The sequence below is a fragment of the Calidris pugnax genome, unplaced genomic scaffold (assembly GCF_001431845.1).
Source record: "Calidris pugnax isolate Ruff unplaced genomic scaffold, ASM143184v1 scaffold17, whole genome shotgun sequence".
NCBI classification, from domain to species: domain Eukaryota; kingdom Metazoa; phylum Chordata; class Aves; order Charadriiformes; family Scolopacidae; genus Calidris; species Calidris pugnax.
Genome location: NW_015090794.1, coordinates 5575735 through 5598772, shown reverse-complemented (window position 1 = coordinate 5598772; position 23038 = coordinate 5575735). Strand labels below are relative to the sequence as shown.

General features: G+C 40.8%; 1 protein-coding gene across 4 annotated transcripts in view; it reads left to right on the top strand.

Annotated features, from left to right (window-relative positions):
• TMC5 (transmembrane channel like 5) overlaps window positions 1-23038 on the top strand; it is a 29612-nt gene that overhangs the window by 1066 nt on the left and 5508 nt on the right. For 3 of the 4 annotated variants that reach the window (XM_014936702.1, XM_014936701.1, XM_014936698.1), the window contains exons 1-17: window positions 2093-2149; window positions 10164-10325; window positions 10885-11084; window positions 11501-11605; window positions 13289-13381; window positions 14175-14274; window positions 14864-14945; window positions 15268-15516; window positions 15795-15946; window positions 16492-16636; window positions 17225-17380; window positions 17938-18104; window positions 18780-18858; window positions 19221-19318; window positions 21009-21104; window positions 21655-21730; window positions 22578-22711. In XM_014936702.1, the coding sequence (XP_014792188.1) occupies window positions 10252-10325; window positions 10885-11084; window positions 11501-11605; window positions 13289-13381; window positions 14175-14274; window positions 14864-14945; window positions 15268-15516; window positions 15795-15946; window positions 16492-16636; window positions 17225-17380; window positions 17938-18104; window positions 18780-18858; window positions 19221-19318; window positions 21009-21104; window positions 21655-21730; window positions 22578-22711 (2006 nt within the window). In that variant the 5' untranslated portion in view covers window positions 2093-2149; window positions 10164-10251. Of the gene's footprint in view, window positions 1-157; window positions 306-1781; window positions 1873-2092; window positions 2150-10163; window positions 10326-10884; window positions 11085-11500; window positions 11606-13288; window positions 13382-14174; window positions 14275-14863; window positions 14946-15267; window positions 15517-15794; window positions 15947-16491; window positions 16637-17224; window positions 17381-17937; window positions 18105-18779; window positions 18859-19220; window positions 19319-21008; window positions 21105-21654; window positions 21731-22577; window positions 22712-23038 lie in introns of those variants that run through there. The other variant, XM_014936699.1, reaches the window with a different exon arrangement.

Genomic DNA, 23038 nt, shown 5'->3' with positions numbered 1-23038 from the left:
TGCTAGAAAATTATTGGGTTAATGACCCCATGAGAACAAATTGAAATGAAGATTGGAGGAATTGAAACAAGACTGACTTCCCAAGGAATTTTCTGAGAACGTTCTCTATTCTCTCCTCTTTTTTTTTCTTTTTTTTTTTTCTTTTTTTTTTTTCCAGTTGAGAAAGCTTTTTTAGACACACAGAAATGTTTCAATGACTTTATGGATCATGGGAATCCCAAGTGGGAAAACAGGAAGACAGGAATGCTGAGGAGGAGAGAACGGATGATTCTGCGCGAGCCCGACAGTCACAGGCAGCGAGTGCAGTAGGTTCCTCACAAAAGCAGCAGTTTTCAGCCAGTGCTAAGCATGGAAGCCAGTGCCATATACTGTTTCCCATGATGCTGGAGATCCATCTGTCAGCTTTTGTGACACCATGTGTTTTCAGGACATTTTTATATAGTTCCTCTTCATAATGCCGCAGCTCAAAAATGCTTCTAAACATTCAGGGAAGTTCTGAGTGATTGTTTTAATTTTGGGGGGGGTGTTCTTGTGTTTGACTGGCCCTGTGCTTTGCCCCATGGCCTGTGCGGTATGCGGGCAGCTCCTGGATCAGTAGGAGAGATCTGCAGACAAGTCCTCTGCAGTCATGCCAGGAATGTTGCTTTGGGCAAAATGTAATCTTAAAGTAGTATTAGAAAACTTCACTTAAGTCTATGTTGAATGTGTCTGGTAGAGGATAGACATGTTTTCCATGGTTTAGGATCTGGAAAAGCACTAACCATTTGGTAGAAGGGATCCTCCGCCATTCCACAGCACAGCCTCTGAACACGGAGCAAATTGATTTGTTACCAATTCCCTGCTGGCTAGTGAGGGTGCCTTTCATCCAAAGGTCGACGGGGGTATTTTTAGTTGATTTGGCTAGTTTTTTTCAATCTTGCTGACCAGAGAAGTTGCTTTGGAATAGTTGCTGGAAGTTTTAAGATGTATGTTTTTCTGGGCAGATGAAATCTGTCAAAATGGCATAACAAGCTCTATTAACGCAAAAGTGGCTGGGATTCTAGAATTCTGTACAGTATTAGAAAAAAAGTATCGTGCAGAGCACAGGTCTGGGACAGCAGAGCCAGTCTTGCCCTTACCCTGTTCCCTTTTTGCCTGTGCCTGTCCCAGTGGTGGCCCCACATTTGCCTCTCCGTTCAGAGGACAGCCTTAGCCTTCGGGAAGGGCACTGGGCACCTGCCTGGCAGTGACTGGTGTGTGGTGGGTGTGCTGGGGTAACCCCCAGTCCAGCTGGCAGCATCCAGCTGCCACAAAGTTAAAGTCATGGAGCATCCCCGCTGAGCTGCTTTGGGACAGAAATTCCTGCAAAAGGCACCACCCCAGCACTTCATTGGCTTCCCTGTATTTCACTCTGCCTGGTGTTCAGCTGTAGCTTTGTCCGGCCCATAGTTTTGCCCACGTCTACTTGGAAGGAAGACACACAGAGGAGGAAGACAAGAAAGATAACAATCTCTGTGTCACACTAAAGGAGAAGTTCCTTCTGGTCTCTACACCGAGTACAGGAAGACGGGGCTGGTATTAAATTTCCCATCCAGGAGCTGCTAATTACTGCCTGTATTGGTGTGAGAGGTTTTTTTTTCACCCCTAGATGAGCCTTCCTTAAATACAAATAAAAATAGGTGAGGTCAAGATCATTCTTTATCTCTACTCTACAAATGATTAATCCAGGGATAAAGGTAACACATCATGTGTCTGAAAACTGTTTCTCTGTGTCCTTTTATTATGGTGTTATTGTGATCCAGGCCAAAAGCAAAGCCCGTTGTAATCCTTGCAAGGAAGGAGACTGAGTATCTTGGAGATCCAACAGAAATAATACAACACGTCCTTCGGCAGGTAACATGAAATTGACTTTTTTTTTTTATTTATTATTGTTTTCCTTTCTGTCTTTGAGCTGTAAGAGCAGGATTTCAGCTCCCTGCTTTCCGGGGGGTACAGTTCCGCCGTGCACAGCCCCTTCGCGGGGAAGAGAAGCCACGGCGGTACCCCCCGGCATGAGGGCGGAGACGGGACCGGGGACCGGGAGGAGCCGCGGGCGGGGCGGGGTGCCGGTTCCCGGGGCTCCCGCCGCGGACACCGAGGCACCTGGCGCGGGCGAGCAGGGAGCGGGCAGGTAAGCGGCCGGCACCGGGCGTCTCCGGGGCTCGGGGCTGCGGCTCTGCCATCCCGGTAGCGCTCGGTGGAGCCGGGGTCGCCGGCAGCGGGGCGCGATGCAGTTGCCGGGGGTTGGAGCTTGGCTGGGATCCGGGCAAGGTGTGGACCGGCTCTCCGGTGGCGGGGCTGGAAGGTGGTTTGTCCACGCACCTGGCCTGGAGGAGTCACCTGGACTGCCTGACAGGTCCAGTTTAAACTGTTATGAAGTTTAATAATTCTTGCTGTTAATTTGGAGTGATAGAACTTACAGGGCTGTACTGTATGTGTACTCAGGGATGTATTTGCCTTTTGCTGTCTGGGTGGTGAATAGCCACTCGGAGCAGCACCCTGACCTTGGTATCAGCCGTGCTGCGTGGCACGTCATGGCTTTATCACTCTGTTAGTCACATACGAGCTTCCACTGTCTTCAGCTGGAGAGGTTGGTCCCGTGGGGAATTAACAGCCACATCCTTCCCTGATGCGTTTAGCCAGTGTGCCACACTTCAGGCTGTGAGCTGTTGCACCAGCCTTGCTGGGATCACCAGTTTGCAGCGTGATACCTGCTTTTGCTTTGGTGTAGGTTTCGTGTTGGAGTGTGCTAGCTAGTGAATGAACGTGGCACTGCATCTTCCAAATAGCAGGTGTTTGCATGTTACTGTAGGTAACGGGAAGCCAGAAGTACTTTTGTATTAAATAAATGGGAAGAGTCTCAGGTTTAAGTATTCACGTGTTGTGGTCAAACCACACAGGCATGCTATTTAAATACTGCTCTCTTTTTCTCCGGTCTCTTCCTTTGTGCCCTGACCAACAAAGGTTGAAGTGTTTCTATGCAGAATATTAAATGTTCATCTAAAAGCCAAATCTTTACATCCAAGGTTTAATCGCCAAGTCTCTGTCCCTTAGAAATGCTCTGTTAGTAAGCAAACCTGCGAGCAGCCCAAGGGAGCTGTGCTAACTTCTGCTTCCACTGACCTCGCCTCACTGCGGTCTCCTCTGCCAGTCCTGGGACCCACAGCAGCCTGATCCTGCCCCATGTACCAGAAGCAGCCAGTTCTTAGCTTTAGAACATGTTCAAGGTGTGATAGTTCCAAGTGTGAGTGCCGTGTCAGTGTCACTGGCTGTGTCCCCTCCCAGCTTCTTGTTGCACCCCCAGTCTCCTCGCTGGCAGTGTGGTATGAGGAGCTGCAAAGTCCTTGACTTAGTGTAAGCCCTGCTCAGCACCAACTAAAACATCAGTGTGTTATCAACATCGTTCTCATCCTAAATCCAAAAACCAGCAATATACCAGCTACTAGGAAGAAAATTAACTCTCTCCCAGCCCAAACCAAGAGGCTGTGCTAAACAGTGTAGTTGAAATGGCACCCGTTCCAGGCTGATATGTCAGTACTCCACCCAAAACAATTTATTTCAGCTTTGGTTTATTTGGCTTTGGTTTATTTTTCCCCCTAGAGTATGCTTGTTTGGGAGGACTTTTATTCTTGCCATGAAGTGGTGAAGAGGTACGGTATGGCTGTATGTGCTGGCATAACAGGAACTCCACACAACGGCAGTGTCCTGTTTCACATTTTTGTAAAAAAGCCTCTCATTGTGACTTGTACAGTGCATAGCTTCTGTATGTTCATTGTAGAACGTAGCCCTAACATACTAACGTGTTACACTGCATTTTAACGTAGCTGTATTGTGGCTGAAAAAAAGGATTTAGTTTATGTGAAAGTATTTGTTCAACAATGCGAAAACTGCGTACAAGGATTTTGAAGACTTAGGAGAAACTCTGTGACAAAACTGATTCTCTTTTCTTCTGACTAGTTCTCCCCAGCCATTTTCTAGCTTCTTAGTTGATTTCCTAGAATGTTGTGAATAGCTTTTGTTTTCCCTCAGGACCATCTTAAATGCTGGTTGTGCAAATAATAGTAAGATCACAATATCTTAACAGGAAGTTAAGCTAGAAATTACAAACAGAACAATGTCCTTTTTTTAGTTCAACAACATTGTGTATCTTTAAACCCCTGATTATTATCTAAAATGACCATATGTGTAGTTCTTAAGGTTTTCCAATTGAACTTGTGAATGACACTCCTATAACTGATACTGCTCATTAAAGTATAATTTGAAGGTTGCATTTAAACTGGATAGGTATCCATTGCAAGCACAGAATGAACAAAGCTTTCTTTTAAGGCAAAACGCTAGAACTGTTCTAGTAAACAGTATCTCGTACCTCTAATAGACCTGGTGTGATGGGCTGCCTTCTCACTGAAAGCAAAAAACTAATTCCAAAAAGGTACTCAAAAACAGCTTGCTTTTTTTTTCCGTAACCAGACATTTCCTCCAAATACAAGGAGCCGGTAATGCTGGTTAATAGACAGACTTAAAAAACTTGTTTTGCAAAGCAAGATTTATTTAGTCCTGCTATACACAAAGAGCATGATAGTCTGCCTTTTGGAAACTTAGTCACAAGACTGACTTGTACCAATGTGAAGTGATTCTTGCCTTGGCCTTCTTTCCCCATGATGGTGAGACTATGAGACAGGTAACGTCTTTCAAGTGTTAAAAAAATAATGAAAAGTTCTGTTTGTGGTTCCTTATTCTTGTTAATCTTTCCTCTCTCTGCCAGGTATGCTGTTCGTACTCTTCAGTTCCCTATAACTAATTTTAGTAGTTATATATCCCTGATTGTTCCTCTTTACTCAGTGTTCATAGTTTTTCCATAGTTTGCAATTTGTCAGAGTTAAGAACATAAAAGCAACCAAGCAGCAAACACAGAGTAACTTGCTCTCTAAGGGGTCTCTGAGGAAAGGATTAGATAATGCAAAATCACAGTGATGTGTACTTCAGTCCATAAGAATTGCGATCCCATGGGCCTTTTGTGTGGAGAAGCAAGGCTTTGTGTGGCAGATTAGGGGAGGGTACAATAAATTTCACAGAATTAAATGAAGTATCTGAACTCTCACCCACTGCCATTAAGCAAAAACTCTGAAGCTCGTGCCACATCTTTATGACACTTTACTGGACACTAAAATTTAACTGTATGTTGTAATGATTTTTTTTTTTTTCAATGTTTCAGGAGCATGTTTATAATAAAGGTGTCTAAACTCAGGTGAAGAAGTAGAATCTTGCTTGAGATACTGCAAAGTAGTTGGCAGTCCTTCTCCAAAAGTCTTATCTAAGCAGCTACATGTGATAAAAGGGATTTAACTTGCAAACAAGTGAACAGGATGAAAATACTGTAGTCTTAGTATATTTGGGAGGAAGGAAGAGGAAATTACAAGAGGAATGTTAAATGGAACGGACAAGGCAAAGAAGCGAGTAGGTGCAAAAAATGGATAGAGAACAGATAAGGAGCAGAGCTCATGACACTGAAGCAGGAGCTGGAGACAATGGGAGCAGCCAGCTGAGGGCAGAGATAGTTGGACGGGTCCCTCGTGTCAGACAAACACTGCTTTGCCTGCTTCTGCCAGCCTGCCTGGTTACCCTGCACCTCACTCTCACCAAGAAGGGCTGGGGGTTCAGGGAGGCTGGGATCTGAATTCTGGTAGGTAGGATTGCGCTATGGGACTAGGAAATACCTTCCTTTGTGAGCTCAAGTTTCCACAAGCTGTTGAGAGACAGCAGCATTGCGACTGTAATGGGGATGCTGTCACTCTCCTTTCCCTTCCCAATTTGGTTGTCTGTCCTTTTGCCTATACAGTAATGAGCAGATGAGTCTTTAGTGCTATCACGTCATCTCTTTCACTGGGAAGATCTTCTGTAGCAAGGGCACGATTTGTGTTGCTAAAATTGAAGGTATAAAATAACAAAGTTGAAGTTGGCTTCTGTAATTGACCCTGCTGATATCAATAAAACCACAGCTGAAGGCCTTTAAGAGGCAGCGTTTCTTGGTGCAGACTGGGTACTTTGGCATATACAGAAAAGGTAAGTGGCTTTCACTTCCTTGTATGAGTCATGTTTTTTTAATTGCTAATATGTCAATTAAAGATCAGTTTTTCGTGAATGTTGTGTTTGATTAGCATCAGTTCACAAGCTCTTTAGATTTTCTGAGAGGCTTTCCTGGTTTGTTGCAGCAATCTTGAAACTGTTGGGATTGAGATAGTGGAAGAGTAGTAGTCAGTACTGGAACCTAGTTGCTGATGCAGCATGTTAATCTAGTTTTAACTCTGGTCTGTCCCTCAAGCTCACTTTTGGCTTCCAGAAATCAATCTGATTTTTCAGTATGAAGTTGTGTGGGACATGTTAAACAGGACAGAGATTCATGAATAAAAGAAACTTGGATAACAGTGAAGCCCTGTCCAGTCGTATCCTACAAAACTAAAAGATCTTTATGGAAATAGAGCACATTCAACCTTCTGAATCAATTCTTCCATGAGTTCTATTACTGTGATAAAGTTCTGGAACTTACTGTTTCCATTCCTCTTCAAGATGTGTGTAAGTAGAATTTACTTCCTGTAACCCTTTTTTACTGAGGGATTACAGGTAAAGGACTTGAAGATCTAAGTGGCTTTCCTGAAACTTGATACCAGGACAAAGTGCTGTTTTAGCAAGACATTCATGTTTGTTTGATTTACATTCTAAATGAGGATTAATGTCTATAGTGGGGAGTTACCTGTACGGGAATGGATGAAACTAACCCGGAGTATGTTGTCAAGGCTGTTGATCTGTGACGTGAAGGCAGTTATTTTTCTGGGAAATTATCCAAAAGCTTGAGTCTGCAGTGCTTGGAGTTTCCTGTTCTATATCATTACAGTGTGTGTTGAATGATCTAAGAGGAAAGCACTCACTCTCCACCTATCCTGTAACTTATTTACATATTGATGTTTATTAAACCCACTGATCTTAAACTCTTCTGTCCTCCAGAGGAGGAGACACAAGATTTGTCTAGTTGCTTGCTGGAATCCAAGATGTTGTCCAACAAATGGACACCAGTCTGCAAAGTGAAGATTTGTCAAGCTCCTGCTTTTTATCTTTCGTTCACAAATGACCTCTGTTCTCCAAATATTTATTGTTTTTTTCCTTCTGGAAAATAACTTTTTAAAGGGAAAGCTAAGTCTAAGTGTCATAGCTTTTCCTGGAGCTGTAGTTTACTGCATCCCATCATAGGTCAAAAAGAAGAAAGAGGTGGTTCAGATAGAACCCGAAGCAGGTAGTGCTCATTCTGATGAACTGTGACTGGTCAGAAATTTCTAAAATGCCAGTCCACCGAACCCCAAACTGAACCCATAATGTTGGCATCTGATTTGACAGGAAGCGTTTCTCATGATCTTTGGGCTGGGGATGGAGGAAGTGTGTGGATTGATGTGCTGCCTGTATGCCCCTGCCATGCTATCTGTACGCCACTGGCATCCTACCCACAACCTGAGTGTGTGTGCTCATACACACCTCCATCCCACCGGACAACGTTTAGGTACCAAGTAGCACAGTAATCTTTGAGTGACTGCAGCCTCAATGAAGAAGCACAAGGGTTATCCATGTTCACGTTCTTGCTCACTGCAAATGCCTCACAGTTTGTGATCTAATGCTCTGAGGTAGCAGGAGGAAAATCTCCATTTTTTTCAGAAATTAAATGCAAAGATTTGAATTTGCCTCAGTGTACAGGGGGAATTTATTTAAAATCCTTAAAACTTTGGGACTGGAGAAAAAAACAGTGTGGCAGAACATGCTGCGTTCAGTGTTAGACTATAAATGTCCCTGTGGATTTTCGTAGAAATCCTGCCATAAAACAGATCTTAAGGCTCAAAGGAAGTAAAGTGGTTAATGATGGAACCAAGTGACTGTCTTGGGCTTCTGTGAGTGTCTTAGCAAGCCTTTACGGGTGTGCCTGGAGGTCTTTAAAATGAGTAAGAGAAAGAAGTGATGGATGTATTTTTTAGTCAGGCTGATCTGTTTCTTCTGGTTGCTTGCCCTTTCTCAAGTTGGTTGATAGAGCTGGTGGATGCTTCCTATGAGCTTGCTTCTGGAGAATGCTGATTCTACACAACCTGTACATTTCCATCAAAATATCCGTTCTCTCTACAGTTTGACTGAAGACCAGGCACGTTTAGATCAGTGTGTAGATCAGTGGTCAGCTTTCCAGCTGCTTTGCTGGCAGGTTTCCCAGCTTTCTGGATGGCTGAGCCTGAGTGAGTTGGGATCCTGGGAAACCAGTTAAAAAGTAGAAAAATGTAATTTTGCACACTCTTCAAAGGGAATTGTCTAAGAATTTTCTTCCCCTGAGAAAGTTATCTTTTCCTCTTTAGCTTTTCATTACAATTTGAAATGTAAAACACTTACAGAGGGAAATCTAGTTGTCCAAGCAACTTTTTGCAGAAGACCATGATTATCTTTTGCAATAATTCTTTTCATGCTTTTTAATAGAGTATAAGGATAGAATGTACTAATTCCTGAAGTTTGTATAAAACTTCATATATATTCTAAGCTAGTTCTCAAAAGATCATCAAGAGCTAACTGGTTCCTGTCAAAGAAAACCTACCTCTCAGGAGATTTAAACTTCTCATGACATTTATGTAAGAGCCTTAGATTCCTGGAGCTTTTTTTGGTTTTCTTTAAAGATAAGGGGAGGAGGCTCTGCTAATTACTTTCCTGAATACGTGAGAATCTCACTCTGTCTCTGTAGCTGTGAAATTGTTGCCTGAAAAAACCCTCAAGTTTTGCCTAGGAGAGGCCATGTTTATAATTTCTTGTTGGCAGTAATCACATTCCAGTATTTACAGAGGGGATGAGTGACGTACCATATATTCAGATTGCCTGGTATGCTTTTTTACTGAATGTTTGCTAAAGATGTGGGCCTCATAGCGTGCTCCATGCTATAATGAAAGTGCAGACAAAGTTCTGATTTAAATGTAGGACTTTGAATTCAATCGATCACCTGTGTTTATATGCGGATCTCTTTGCGAGTCAGTGTGCAGAACCTGGGCAGTGTTTTAGAACTGTATGTCACACTGCAAAATTTTAGACTGTCTTCTAAGATCTTTAGGTATGTAAATGACACAGTAGTAATTTAAAAGCTGCTTTTGGCAAAAAGAGAAGATTTTGACAAGACTTCAGAAACTATACACTGTACAATTATCCATTCTGACAATACTTTTCTTCATGTGTTACTTCCTATATTGCAGTAGAAATCACAAATAAAAACCACTGTAGACGGAAAAGTTGGTTGAGATTGTAGCATTAAATGAGATTCAGCTTTGATTTTCTAGGAGTAGAGCTGAGATAAAAGCAAGATCTGATGAGTTTTGTCAGATGTGTCCTTTATTGTTGATTTTTTTCCTTCCCTGTTCTTGAATAGCTTGCCAGCTGATCAAACTTGGCATGGTGTTTTTAAGAACAAATGCTAAAAATTACGTCATTTTTGATTTTGAGTATGACTTTTATTAATTGCAAGAACTGCCTGTCTAATTTGGATTCTGTTTTTCTAATGGAAGTTTCCCTTTTCACTGACTTACCTGAACTTCTACATGTTAAACTCTGACCAAGTCTGGTTCGCTTAAGACTAAAATGGAGCACTTGATGAGAAATAAAGCTAAAACCAAATCTATTTACAGGATCGAGACATTAAGTCATTAGAAAAGACGTCATTAAAAGTGGATGATTACATCAGCTCTGTACGTAGGAGTGGTCCAGGAGGTCCCTTGTTCATAAGTAAGGCTTAGAGATGCCACTGATAGTAAGGATGTGGGTAGATCTTTTTGGTTTTGGAAATGAAGTACTTGGAGGAAAATTTGTGTATTTGGCTTTTCCTGTATGAGGAGGAAAGAGAAAAGTTATTTTCTTCTCAACACTTTGACACGCTTCTAAAACATGGCTTCATTGTCAGTGTAGCAATGATGCAAAAGTGAAGTTCCTTTCTTTTCATTTTATATGTAGCTTCATTGTCAGTGTAGCAATGATGCAAAAATGAAGTTCCTTGCTTCTAAAACATGGCTTCATTGTCAGTGTAGCAATGATGCAAAAGTGAAGTTCCTTTCTTTTCATTTTATATGTACATGCATCTGTTTTGTAATTAGGTCTGTGATCAGTCTTCTCATGAACATATTAATGAAGCAGTAGAGACAAAAATAAAGAAGATTTCTTCTCTCACACGAAGGACTTGTCATGTCTTATCATTACAATGAAGCCTTTGAAGATCCAGACTACCACTTCTCAGAGACACTTGAAATTGATAGAAGGTGAGTCTATTTAATTTTGCTGTTGTGACTGTGCTATAAGAAATTAAATTATCTGTTTATATGAAGGAGAAACTTTTTCTCCAGAGTTTTAATTTGTGGAATTCTTTTAATCCCTCCTTTATGCTTGCATTCTCGGACACAGATTTTCAAAGCTGTTATCAGGAAGGCAGCATTCAAGAGAAATAGCATGTTTGCTCTTTATGTGTTAGTTTAATTTCATAATTTAAATGTATTTTATGATTTATGGCATAATGTCATGGATATCTTTTAGTTCCAGTAATTTTCACAATGTGCTATAACCTTGGATATCGTCATTTTCCAAGAAATTATTTCTGTTTAGGTAGAGTCCAAACTAACTTAAAGTGGAGAAAAGTCTTAGTCTTTCTAATTCAGTTGATGACCAAATCAGAGTTCTGATGTTGGAGTTCTAAATACCTCTCAATATCACAGTTTGCTTTATAATGTACTCAAATTTGAAGATAATAGGTAACAATTTATTAACAATGTCTATTTAGAGTTTTTGTGGCACTCAGGGTTTTCCTTCTTGTTGCTCACATAGGAGGAGTTCTCAAAAGAATCTGTTTTCTCACCAAACCCCTTATGATTCTTCACTGCATGGTTCCTATGGAGAGCAGAGTGGAAGAGGACAGAGTTACCCTCTGGAGATTCCAATGGCCTCCATGAGACATGGCTCTGAATACAGCGAAGATTTACCAAGAGCTAATGTCTTAAGCAGAAGTCCATATGGAAGTTCCACATGTATGTAATTTCTCATGTGAACAGTTTACAGAAGCACCAGAACAAATAATGGCTTACTCTGTCCTGAGGGGGTCCTGCAGCTCTGGAAAACTCAGCTCTGTACATGTTTGTATCTGGTGGCAGTGGGGGTTTTTTGTGGGTTTTTTTTTCTTCTTTTTCCTAGAAGTAGTTCAGATGTTCTATTAACAGATCCATGAAGTGTCTGTTGTATTACCCTATTGGTAAATGGACTGCAATAGTTGTTAAATACTAGGATGTACATTGGAGTGATATATAGGAGTTTTGTTAATGGGGTATATTGCTGTGTTTGCAGTAAAGCAAAAGTAAAGTAAAGGTCAATACGGCTGATGTTCTGTGTGTGTAAATAATCCATAGCAGCATACAACTTTCTGTATAATTGTGATTCCCTTCAACAGATAATCCTTCCTTTGAGCCTGAGCCAGAGCTGGCGTACACCCCACCTCCTGCCTTCCATCCGCTGGATCGCTCCTATTCCCACAGAGTTTCCGATGTATCAGAAGGTAAGACATAATGATTGTGGTGCTTTAGAATGTTGCATGTCAGTCTTGCCCTCCATAAAATAATTAAATATTTAAAATCCTTCTGGTTCAGGTATGAAGATTTTCAGGTAACAAAAAGAATCATAGAATATATGTTCTCTTTTACTGTCCTACATAGTTGCAGCTGAATTTTTCAGCATCTTTCTGCAGGTGATGATCTATGTTTCTTGAGCAATGAAAGATATAATGCCTACCCATTTTAACCCAAACTCTCTGTAAGTGGATCAATGTAAAAACAAACTTACACAGTTATCTGAAGAGTCTCATTGTGAGAGGAAATAAAGGAAGCACAGGATGAGTTTTTGAGACTCTTTAGTGAATTTTTCACTACCTTGTCTCCGTGTAAATTCTAGACTATAATAATAATCAGATATTTACATTCATTAAAATCCAAGGGGTCTGGAATAGTGTAATCTGGGTTCTATTTTAGGCTAGCATAGTAGTTCATTGTTCATGTTCTGGGTAGGAACTGTTCTTCCCATATCTTGTAATTTTTCTGTTACAACCAGTTTGGTTCCTGTCTGCTGCTTCTGGAATGTAAATAAGAGTTGTCTTCTGGAATTATTACCTGAAGAACCATCTCTCTGTGCCCCCAAAGTGAGGGATTCTTAGGTTTTTTTCTTTTTCATCTTTAAGAGCATGGTCTTTAATTTAAGATCTGATTTAGCAAAATACTGTGTTTTTATTAAAAAGCAATGATTTTATTGGTACCTGGAAATGCTTCGCTCCATGAGTGACCACAGAAATAGGACATTTCCAAACATTAACTATCATATGTGGCTTTTAATACCTGATAGGAAGGAGAGAGTGCATTTCCAACAAAGTTAACTAGAGGATAAATGTCTGAGTGCTGAAAGTTCACGAAGTAGCTCCACAGGGAGGCATGCATGCTTCTCTATGCTTTTCTTTTTTGGATTCTTTTTAATTGTCACAAAGAAAGTTGGCTCAAAGTGAAAATGACACTAACTTCAGGGGACCATTAGATCTAAATAGTAAATATGGTGAAGGAGCCCGCACCATGCGCAGTACCTGGCAAGAGTGTCAGTCAGTTGGGGCCTTCCACACCAGAAAGCTGAGGTCAAAAGGGAGACATTGCACAGACTGGCCCTTAGCTGGCAAGGAAAGCTGTGGATAAACTCATCTGCTTCATAGCTGGAAGGCAGATGCATTTAAGGAATATAGTCACCCATGTTTGAATAATTGGATGAAAGAAGGTTGAGAGAACAGTTGCATTTTAGCCCCGGGGAAACTGGAGTCTGGTACATAAAACTTACTCAGCAAGATTGAGTGTGATTCTAAAATAGTCCCTCTGAAGTCAGTGGAAGGATTTTTAAAGGAAGGACCTGTCTTCTAGGATGAAGTCTTGATCAATCAGTGTGCACATTTATGAATGGGTTAACTGATGAAGTTTTCTGTGGCAGCTGAACACTGGGCTTAGTAGCTCTTTTCCAGCATGGATCTGAAAAATTGCATATGGTCGTCAAGCATAACCAGGAAAGGAGTGAGTGAGGGACTATGTGTTTCCATGTAGGTAGTGACGCTGAAGGGGATACTTTTAAGTTGCTTCTGCGCAAGCGAAATTTAAATTTCTTAAGTCAACTTTTCAGGAGTATCTGGGCTTACTAAACAGTTAATGTTATTTAGACAGCTTTACTCGGAGACGCAGAAGAAGACCACCTGATGAGATCTTCATGGCTTCTTCTGGCCTGTTTGAAATAGATCCAGTGCGCAAAGAAGGTAGGGGTTTAGATAAATGGTTTGATACTGAATAGCATCTTGCACAAAGATGGTGTGGTTGGTAATATTCTTGATTTATCACCAGAATTTCATGTACAGTCTTTCTGTGGTTATGGGGACAGCTTGGTTGTGTGTTAACACTAATGATTAATCTTTTAAACTGTAGTAGCACTCTTAGATCCCATGATAAATGAAGCACAGCACAGTGTGAATATGTATTAAATTGTAGAAAGAAAAGCTAAACTCTTTATTAGAACTTGTTTGACCAGCTAATGGATTGTTTTCAGCCACTGCATCTAGAATTAGCAGCAAATTCCAATTATGCAAAACCAGCCTGATTGTCAAGTAATACAGTTCTGCCTATTTCATAGGTAGCACTATGTTTGGGCACTAGCATCAACTGAAATTATGGAGTAAATAAAACAAAAATTAGCTTTCAAGTCAATACGTGGCATCACAGAAATGTAACTATCAAACAGTGATCAAGTAATAGACCAGAAACTTGGAGTTTGTCAGTATTTCGTTTTCCTTAATATTGCAGCTCTTTGTGTTAACATTAAACAAGCATCAGACAAGTGATGTTTAGTTTTAAACATTCAGTATTGTACTGCTTACATCTGTATTAGAGTACTGATGGAGCTGAGGATATTCTGGGGAGTATTATTAAGTCTCAGAGCTTGCCACACCTTGGTAGCAGTGCAAATGGGGAATGTTATGATATCCATTTCAGGTTTTGTATAAGAATTACTGTATTATTATCCCAAAATTTGGATTTGTCATGGTTTTTATGCAGAGGAAGATTTAGTTGGAAACCTTGCAAGTATGTCTACCAGCGAAAGGATTAAAGCAATCCAAAAGATGCCAGAGACCATGAAAAAAAAGAGAGAAATCAGGTAAAAATAAAAGTTCATCTGTTTTGTTTTAGAAACACTATACTTTCAACATCTAGCTATCAAGTATGAGTGTTAGCCATCTGCTTAGCTTTAGTTTGTCACTTTGAAAGAACTGAAAGTACTTTTAATGCACTTTTAAAAAGTTAACATCTTGCAAGGGAAAACAATTTAAAGGTGGTTCATTGTTCTTTCTCTGGATAAGAAGAGTTAACTCATGGTAATATAAAACAGAATATCAAGGCCTTGAGATTTGGTTATGAATGATGACTTGAGACTTCTTTTCAAAGGAACCTTGGCCAATGAAAATGGAGAAGAGACCACATGGTCTCAACTGTTCTTTTGTCTCCTCACAGAATATATTTAAATTTTGTTGCCAGAATGAGTTAGTGGAGGGGTTAGAACATACTGTCATAGCATGGACAAGAGCCGTGGTATCAGCTAATAGAAAAAGAACTAGCAGAACCTCTCCATGTTTTATTAACTCTTCATGTGCATGTGTGAAACTATTTGGAGCTGCTTCTTTGGCTTCGTGTTTTAATTGCAACCCATACTTATAATGCTTGTCATCCCCTGCCCTGCTCTTCCACAGGAATAAAGTTCTTAAAGAAATAACAAAAAAATCAAGTAGTCAACTTTCCTGCTGTACACAGTGTCTGCAGGGAACAGCAGTGGTAAGTGTCAACATTCTGTCAGTCACAAGAGAGTAAACCACTTTAGGTGCAATGTTATCGCTGTCACCAGAGGTATCTGGTATCTTGCTTTATGTTACTTACCAACGAACCAATTAATTGCTGCAGTGTTCATAAATAATGACTTGCATTATGGTAGCACTTAGGAATACCAGTTAAGCATCTTACGGTACATGTAGTGGGGGAAATCTGTTCGTATCATCAAAATGGAACTGTAAAAAATGTGAGGCCTTTTTATGTGAATTTCAGTCCTATTTAGGATGGTTCACTGACATTCATCTCTTTCTTCTCTTTTGCACTTCAGTCATTCCGGCGATTTGGAAATAGCTTGTCTGAATATTTTCACCTGCTGTGGTTTTGGCACAGGGCTCTGAAGATCATTGGTGCCAATTTTGGAACAAGTGTTCTTTCTTATTTTATTTTCTTGAAGTGGCTGCTAACTTTCAACATCTTCTCATTCCTCATAAACTTCAGTTTCATCACAATCCCTCAGTTTGTTGCAGCAGAACCAAATAACCTTTCCTTCACGGGTCTGGAGCTGTTCACTGGAGCTGTAAGTATGTAACAACAGATTTGTTAGCACTGTGTTCAACAGATCTACTTAAAAAACTCACAGTAGAGTAAAAAAGTGCTTCTTATTAAGAGGTGGACTTAGAAATTCATGTGACTAGAAACAATATTTAGTACATATTTGAAAAAGAAGCTGCAACAAACATTGACTCTGAGTGAGGTGACTGGAACTCATTCTGATGCATTGGGCTTCAGGTGATGGCACTTCCCACCATATGCAGGTGAGAGCAAACATTCTGAATGATGTTTATATCTTTTCAGGGTTATTTTCAACAAACAGTACTCTACTATGGCTTTTACACCAATGCTACAATCCATAAAATACAGAATGGTCCATCTTACAACATGCAGCTGGCCTATATTTTCACCGTTGGACTGTATTTTGTCATCTGTTTTTTTACCTTGTTGTTCAGGTAAGCTAAATATATATTCTTAGTTCACTTATATTAAGGTGAAAAAAAACCCAAACCAACAGGAAGAGAAAAACCCCACCCTGTCAATATTTGGCAGTAACGATTGCTTGAGTGTGTTTCTGTAAGTCCTATTTCCAAGTGTAGAATTTAAGTAGAAGTTTCTGCTCAAAAGACAGTTTCCAGAGCCAAACCTTTATTAGACAATTGAAGAATAACTGCAAAATAGCAAGGAAAATGCAGAGAATCACAGTTCAAACCAATGAATATCATGATCCCACTTTTGTAAGCTGTTGCTCCTAATATCTTCTGGTATTGACGTGGCCTTCCAGAGTTAAAGATTGTCAGCAACCACTAGGAGAAAGAAATGTGAGAGACGTTTCTCATATTAAAGTTAGTTTCCATGTTGTCATATGTGACATGCTCTAACGCAGGTCCAGTATCCTTGGGATGGGATAGAAAAAATGACAGATCTCCCTTCTTGCCCTGCTGTACAGATTTGATGTATTTCCCCATTAGGCATCTCACAAATTTGATTTTTATTGCAGCATGGCAAAATCCTTCTGCAAGAACTTCATGGACCTTCAGACATACTCTGGAAATGCTAGCAAAATTCTCTGCACTTGGGACTTCAATATAAGTAATGAAAAAGCTGTGAAGCTGAAACAGAAGAATCTCAGCACACAAATAAAGGTACAAAAAGGTAGAGAGGTACAAAAAGGTAGAGAGGTACAAAAAGGTAGAAAGGTACAAGATTAGCATGCCTGAATTGCTCTGCCAGAGACTTATTTGCACACACAAATTTGTGTATGCACATACAAGTCTCTGGCAGAGTGACTCAGGCATGCTAGTCCTGTTCCTAATAGGCTTAAATTGTCCTATTACATCTCATTTGGTTTGAACTCCTGGAGTTGGCTTAGCCACTTGCTTTTCTTTTCTCTTTAAGCTACATATAAATATTTGTGTGCTTCTGTTCTACTGAATGAGTCCCTGTGACTATTAAATATTTGCCAGACAGAATATTTCTTCTGGTTTTCCTTCCTGCTATTTAACCATTTGGCAAACAAAAGGCAGGCTTTTAATATTATCTGTGAAATGCAGTGTAACTGTTGAGAAAAGACTTTTAGGGTAGGAGTTGTCCAGTAAATGTTCTCAGGATATTACTCTGCCAGTCTTCTAGAGAAATAATCTTTCATTCAGTCTCTCAAGTAGTTACTTGAAACAAGTTTTGCTTTATGCTGTTGAGTAAGGAATTCTTCATTAGGAATTGTTTCCTTGCAGGAAGACCTCGCTGAAGTAAACAGAGAAGTACTAAATTTTTCTGTAAAAGAAAGAGCTGTTCATATTGTTATTCATCTTGTTTCTTGGATTGCTTCCCTGGGAACAGCAGTAGGTGCTTGTGCTGGTGTTTACTTCCTCTCCACTAATAACCTAAAGGTAAGGACAGATTTTGGAGATGTGGTTTTCCACATGGTTATCTTGCACTGAGTGCAAGCAGTGGTCTGTTCACTGCTAGGACCACAGGGAAGCATAGCTGGTATTTCTGCCAAGGCAAACACAAATGCTACTGTACCTAAAAAGCTGGTTTGCAAAGACTTGCACCACTGGGGACTACTGAAAGAGCGCAGAACCCGAGGGGTCTGAGCAAATCTCTCCCCTCACCCCAGCAGCTGCTTGCCTGGGCTCGTGGCTATCTGAGGGGTAGTGCATCTGGTGACCCTGGAAGAAATGGCAAGAAGCAGCCTCGGCAAGGCCTGCCTCTCCTTTGCCTCAGAGCTGCATTTAAGCTGGGGCTCCTGCCCTTGCTCCCACGAAATGCAGGCAAAGGGGAGAGGGTTGCTGTGCTGCTGGGCATAGGCCCGTAAAACATGATAGTCCCTAACCAGAGAACAGACAAGGAGGTGTGCCAGGTGTCTGCCCTGTAGAAACAACTTGCAGCAGCATTTTGATTAAGGCTCTCTGCTTGATTTGTTTGTTTGTTTTTTCTCTCTAAGCTGTTTGTGGCAGGAAATAAAAATGACCAAGAGAGCCAAGCTGCTATGTTGGTGCTTCCTATTGTCACATCTCTCCTCAATGCATTCATCCCATTTTTCTACTCGTGGCTTGGACACCTGGAGAGATATCAGACTCCTGGACACCACATCTATGTCACTATTATCAGGTATTTGTTGCTACCACCTCGTAGCGCTTTTTGCCTGAAGTTGTCTGACTCTTCTTTTTGACAGCAGGCTGTCTAGGTGGTGTGGTGGACAGTAGGGAGCTATGGAGAAGAATTCATGTTCTCCAAAGGCTTCTGTAGGGAAGCATGTATGCTTCCCTCCATGTTTTGTTTGTCTTCTGTGAACCTCCTAGAGTGTTACATCTCTCCATGAAGATGGGGTATGGTTTCCCTCTCAATTAGGCACACTGTGACACTGGGCTTGGTTTTGTTTGTAGTTGCCCTCAGTGACTCCTGGGCTGTTGGCCCCCCAGAGAAAGGAAGGGGAGAGAAAAGAGGGGAGGTCTTACTTAAATACAGATGCCTGGAATTAACACCGTGTAACCCCTGATGCCCCTCAGACCTTCTTGCCCTGTGGAACCCACACACCCAACCAGCAGCCTTTTTAGCAGAGGTGTCTGCCCAGATTCTCATGCCCAGCTCCCCTTCTGCCAGGACAAAAGAATAATAATGGAGCCAAGCTCAGAGGAGAGCTCCTGTTGGTCCAGGCACCCTGCGGTGCTATTGTTGTTATAAGAAGAGGTAATACAGCGTAACCAACGGTCATCCTGCCATCATTCCCTCTAGTGAGCTTACAGACCAGCTGTCAGCACAATTACTGTTACTTTTTATTTTTAGAAATATCATCCTGAAAATATCAATCATTGGAATCCTGTGCTACTACTGGGTTAACGTTGTGGCTGAATCAGAATCACAGGTAAAGTTGCAAAAATACAAATCTTTGACTCACAATGCCAGGTTAGAAATCACTTTGATAAGAGGCTTGCTCCAGCAAAGAGAAGTACGTGTAGTGTCTTGGAAAGCTGAATTTGCCGCCCTGACGTTTTTTTACTACCTTCTTTAGAGAAATGAACTGTAGGAAAGAATGAATCGCCCAGCTCGGGTCTCAGCTGTTTCGCAGCACTGGTCAATGAGAGGCTGATTGTGATTAGTCAGGCTGTTAGCAAATCTTTCATCCATAGCTCAAGTTTCAGATGCTCAAGCATTTGGGAACAATGTTAGAATCACGTGGTTTTTGACTTCTGGATGTACTTTTTTTTTTTCTTCTGCTTTTTAAAGTGCTGGGAAACACAGATTGGCCAAGATATCTATCGTCTTGTTCTAGTTGACTTCATATTTTGTTTGCTTGGCTGTTTCTTTGGAGAGTTTTTACGAAGGTGAGTACTACTTTTCTAATCTTGTTTTTATTCCTTAACCAAAGACATGGTCTTTTTTTCCAATGTGAGGAAAGGAAAAGTCCAACAGAAGCATGGCTGTTGTGTGCTTCCTTGGTTGTCTCTACCAGGCACAGTCTCTGGGTACATGCCTTGCATATATTGCAGGTCCTTCTTAGGAGGAGGTCCGGGTGTGTACCGTTCTGCTCTTCCAATGTGTCCTTTTTTACCTTTGGAGATGGAAGCACAGGCAGGGAGGAAGGCACATCGTATTCCCATGGATCTCCTGCATGGGGTGGTAAAGGACCAGGCGTCTCAAGCAGAAAACCTTGCTTTTCTGCCTATTGACAGGCCCACTGCTGACTTGCCTTGATATGTCCCCTGGTAACTTTTTCCTCTTAGCTATGTCAGTCTACAGAGTGCACACAAGTTTAAAACCTGATTTAAATCAGTCCCATTAAGGATGTAACGTGATTCTCAAGTACAGAGTTCTGCAGCATAGTAAGTGAGAAAATACTGAGTAACTGAACATGAACACAGCTAAGCATGTAAGCAAAAAGTAATTTATTTCTGACATCTGCTGTGTGTACCTTCTTATTGCCAAACATTATCTATGACTTAACGTAGTAAAATGTTTAAGTGGTTGCCCTGCTTGTGTAGGAGATCCATTGCTTGCCCTGAACAAGGGTGGTTTACAAGGTAGGACTTTGTAAACTTTGTGTTAAATTAACACAAAAACACATTTAAGAAGCCCTTGAAGACTTTCCCTCCACAGCTCTTGCCATTGTACTTTAATCCTCCTGTTCCCATCCTGATCAGATAGGAAACCACCTCCCAGCGAAAGGTTGCAGTACCAGAACTGCAGTGTCAGCTGTGATGTGAGTCCTCAACTAAACTGCGCAAAAGCACTGGACTTACAGCTGTGAAAGATAAAAAATACAATTGCTCATATTTATTTGTATGTATTCAGAGTAATGCCCTGAAATCCCAGCCCTAAAATGTTGTCGGTGATGCAGCTGATATGGTGGTACCAAGACCTGTATTCAGGGCAAGATGGGATAGTTACCAAAATCCTTATTGTTCTTGCTACGACAAGCAGGAACTGAATCTTCCCAACTCAGGAAAAATGAGGTGATAAAAAGGGATTGTTGGTCCTCAGTAGGAATTCTCAGTAGGAATACTTGCTTACCTGCAAATGTCTAGCTACTTGCAACCTCAGTTAGTTTGAAGTAGGATATACTTTAGGGTATATTAAGAATATCAGTGTAAAAGATTCAGTTTTTTGACTGAGGCTGAAGATTCTAAGGACTTGGGAACCGAAAAGCTGTTACAGTTTTGTACTGAGCCAACTTGCCATTTCAACTGTTTAAGCATAAGCAGACTTTTCTGATATAGCTACAAATCCCTTTTTTTCATCTCTTTTTTTTTTTTTTTTTTTGAGTTGCATGAAGAATATCCTAGGTCTTGTTTCAACTCTACTGTGTGTTATGGGAATCTACTTTTGCCAACTTCTAATTTTTTATGTGCTGTCTAATCAAGAAGCTGTGGCTGCTTTGCATGACGTGGCTAATGCAGCCCCTGAATAATTTGTCATTGATGCTTGAATTCAGGGGGTCATTTGTAGAGATTTCTGCAAAGGGTTTTGTCACTTAGCAAATGCTATTGTGCTGTGGTTTTTTTTTTTTCCCCTCAGAATTATTGGAACAACATTCTGTGTGAGCCTGGGGATGCCAGAATTTGACATTGGACGAAATGTTTTAGATTTGATCTATGCACAGACTTTGACCTGGTAAGTCTTACATTTATGGCCAAGACTTCATTTACACTTAGAAATATCATGGAATGTTCTTACTCACGCATTTCTGGGTGCTTTCCATCATGGGAGAAAGAAAATGATAAATGCTTGAGATGACATATTAAGTACCTTTGTAAGGGTTGTGACTTGCCAGTTCTCTTTGTGATTATGCAGGTAATAACAATAACTTGAGTCAGTAGTTCACCCTGTGGCCACCTGGTCTGGGAGAAGCCTATAAAAAGAACACCCTAGAGTTTTGTTTACTTCCTCACTGGAATAGAGTTCCTGTTGAAATAATCTCAGTATTAAACCCTGGAAAAGATGCCTTATTTCTAAAAATGAGTACGTCACTCCCGTTATAAGAGAGTTTTGCAGTTATGTACATAGATATGTATGTTTGAAGTTGCGTATTTTTACAAGCTAGTGCTTAACCAAGGGCTAACTTTATATGAAATTTGTGTGGTATTTTCTGCTTTCAGTGCACTGAGACCTGTGTGGTCAATAGTGAAGATTTAACTTTTCTTTTATAAATTCTTTCTTGTAGGATCGGTATCCTCTTCTCACCTCTGCTGCCTGGTATCCAGTTTATATCATTTTCTATAGTATTTTTTGTGAAAAAGGTAACAAGCTTTACATGTATTCATCATAAACTTACAGTGTATGACATCTGGGCAGAATTTGTGTTGAAGTGCTGGTTTTGTTTGGAGGCTGTGAGGTTTTATATTTTGAGGAGCAGTTTGGTTGATCAGGGTCTGGGAGGTTTGCTTTAAAGGAACACAATTTAGATGCATGCTCTTGATTTACAAACCTGTAAAACTTGGGGAGGTTAGGGAATTGTGGAAGGGTCATAGGAAAGGTTAAGAGCACAGTTAGAGAGGGGAGAGAATAAAGTAGTAAAATGAAAGGCTGGAGAATTGAGGGTGTACAAGTGCATGTGTCATATAGACACTCAGCCTGGGGCTGTGACTTTGGTTTCCTGCTTACTCCCCAGCAGCACCTCCCCCCTGGCAAGTTATCCAAGTGTAATCGTGGCAATTCAGCTAAAGATCATGGTGGAAATTTCTTCTTTTCAAAAATATTTGTCTCAGTAGTATGACTAGATGAGAGGTTGTTTGTTGGGTCATTGAACAGTTTATAGTGTTGAATGTAGAACAACAAAGCTGTAGCTGGAAAGATTGATTTAAACTTCCCTGAACCGTGGGTTTGCATACGCTAGAAAAGCAAACTCTCCCCAACAGAGTCCTGAAGAACCCAGCAGAACCTCATGTTGCCTTTTACAATTTATATTCTTGAAAGTTAGAAAACTACAGTATATCTATCAAATTCCTATAAAAGTAGTTCTTGGCAACTTTTGATAGATGCTATGCCAGCAATTGCTGCCAGCAGTTTCAGCAGGATTGACTTAAACTGAGTAGAAGTGGCAGATAACACCATTCCAAGAGCTAGTGTCCCTTCATCTCTTGAAAGGTCAGCCTGATGATGAATTGCCAACCCCCTCGCAAAGTCTGGAAAACTGCTCAAATGACAACATCCTTCATGTTCCTGTTGTTTTTCCCTTCCTTCGTTGGAGTCCTGTCTGTCATTGGAGTCACTGTCTGGAGGTACAGAAGAGCACTGGCATTCAAGCCTACTTATTATCCTGTGTGACCTCATACCAGGCAAAGGAACCTGCATTTTCCAAGCTGTATTAATTGCTGATGCAAAGTTTCACATGTTCATGAGATGTGCTGTGTTCTGAAAACAACACATGATGGGTGATTTTGCAAGAATGTGATTAACACAGCATCTTGTACTGTAAGAAAGTGGGAGGAGAAACAAAGTTTCATTGAGGTTTTGGGTTCCTATTTAAATGTGACAGCAAATTTGGCTTTTCCTCCTCCTTAAAAGTTTATGTGACTTAGTCCTAGCTCCTGGACTTACGCTATAGG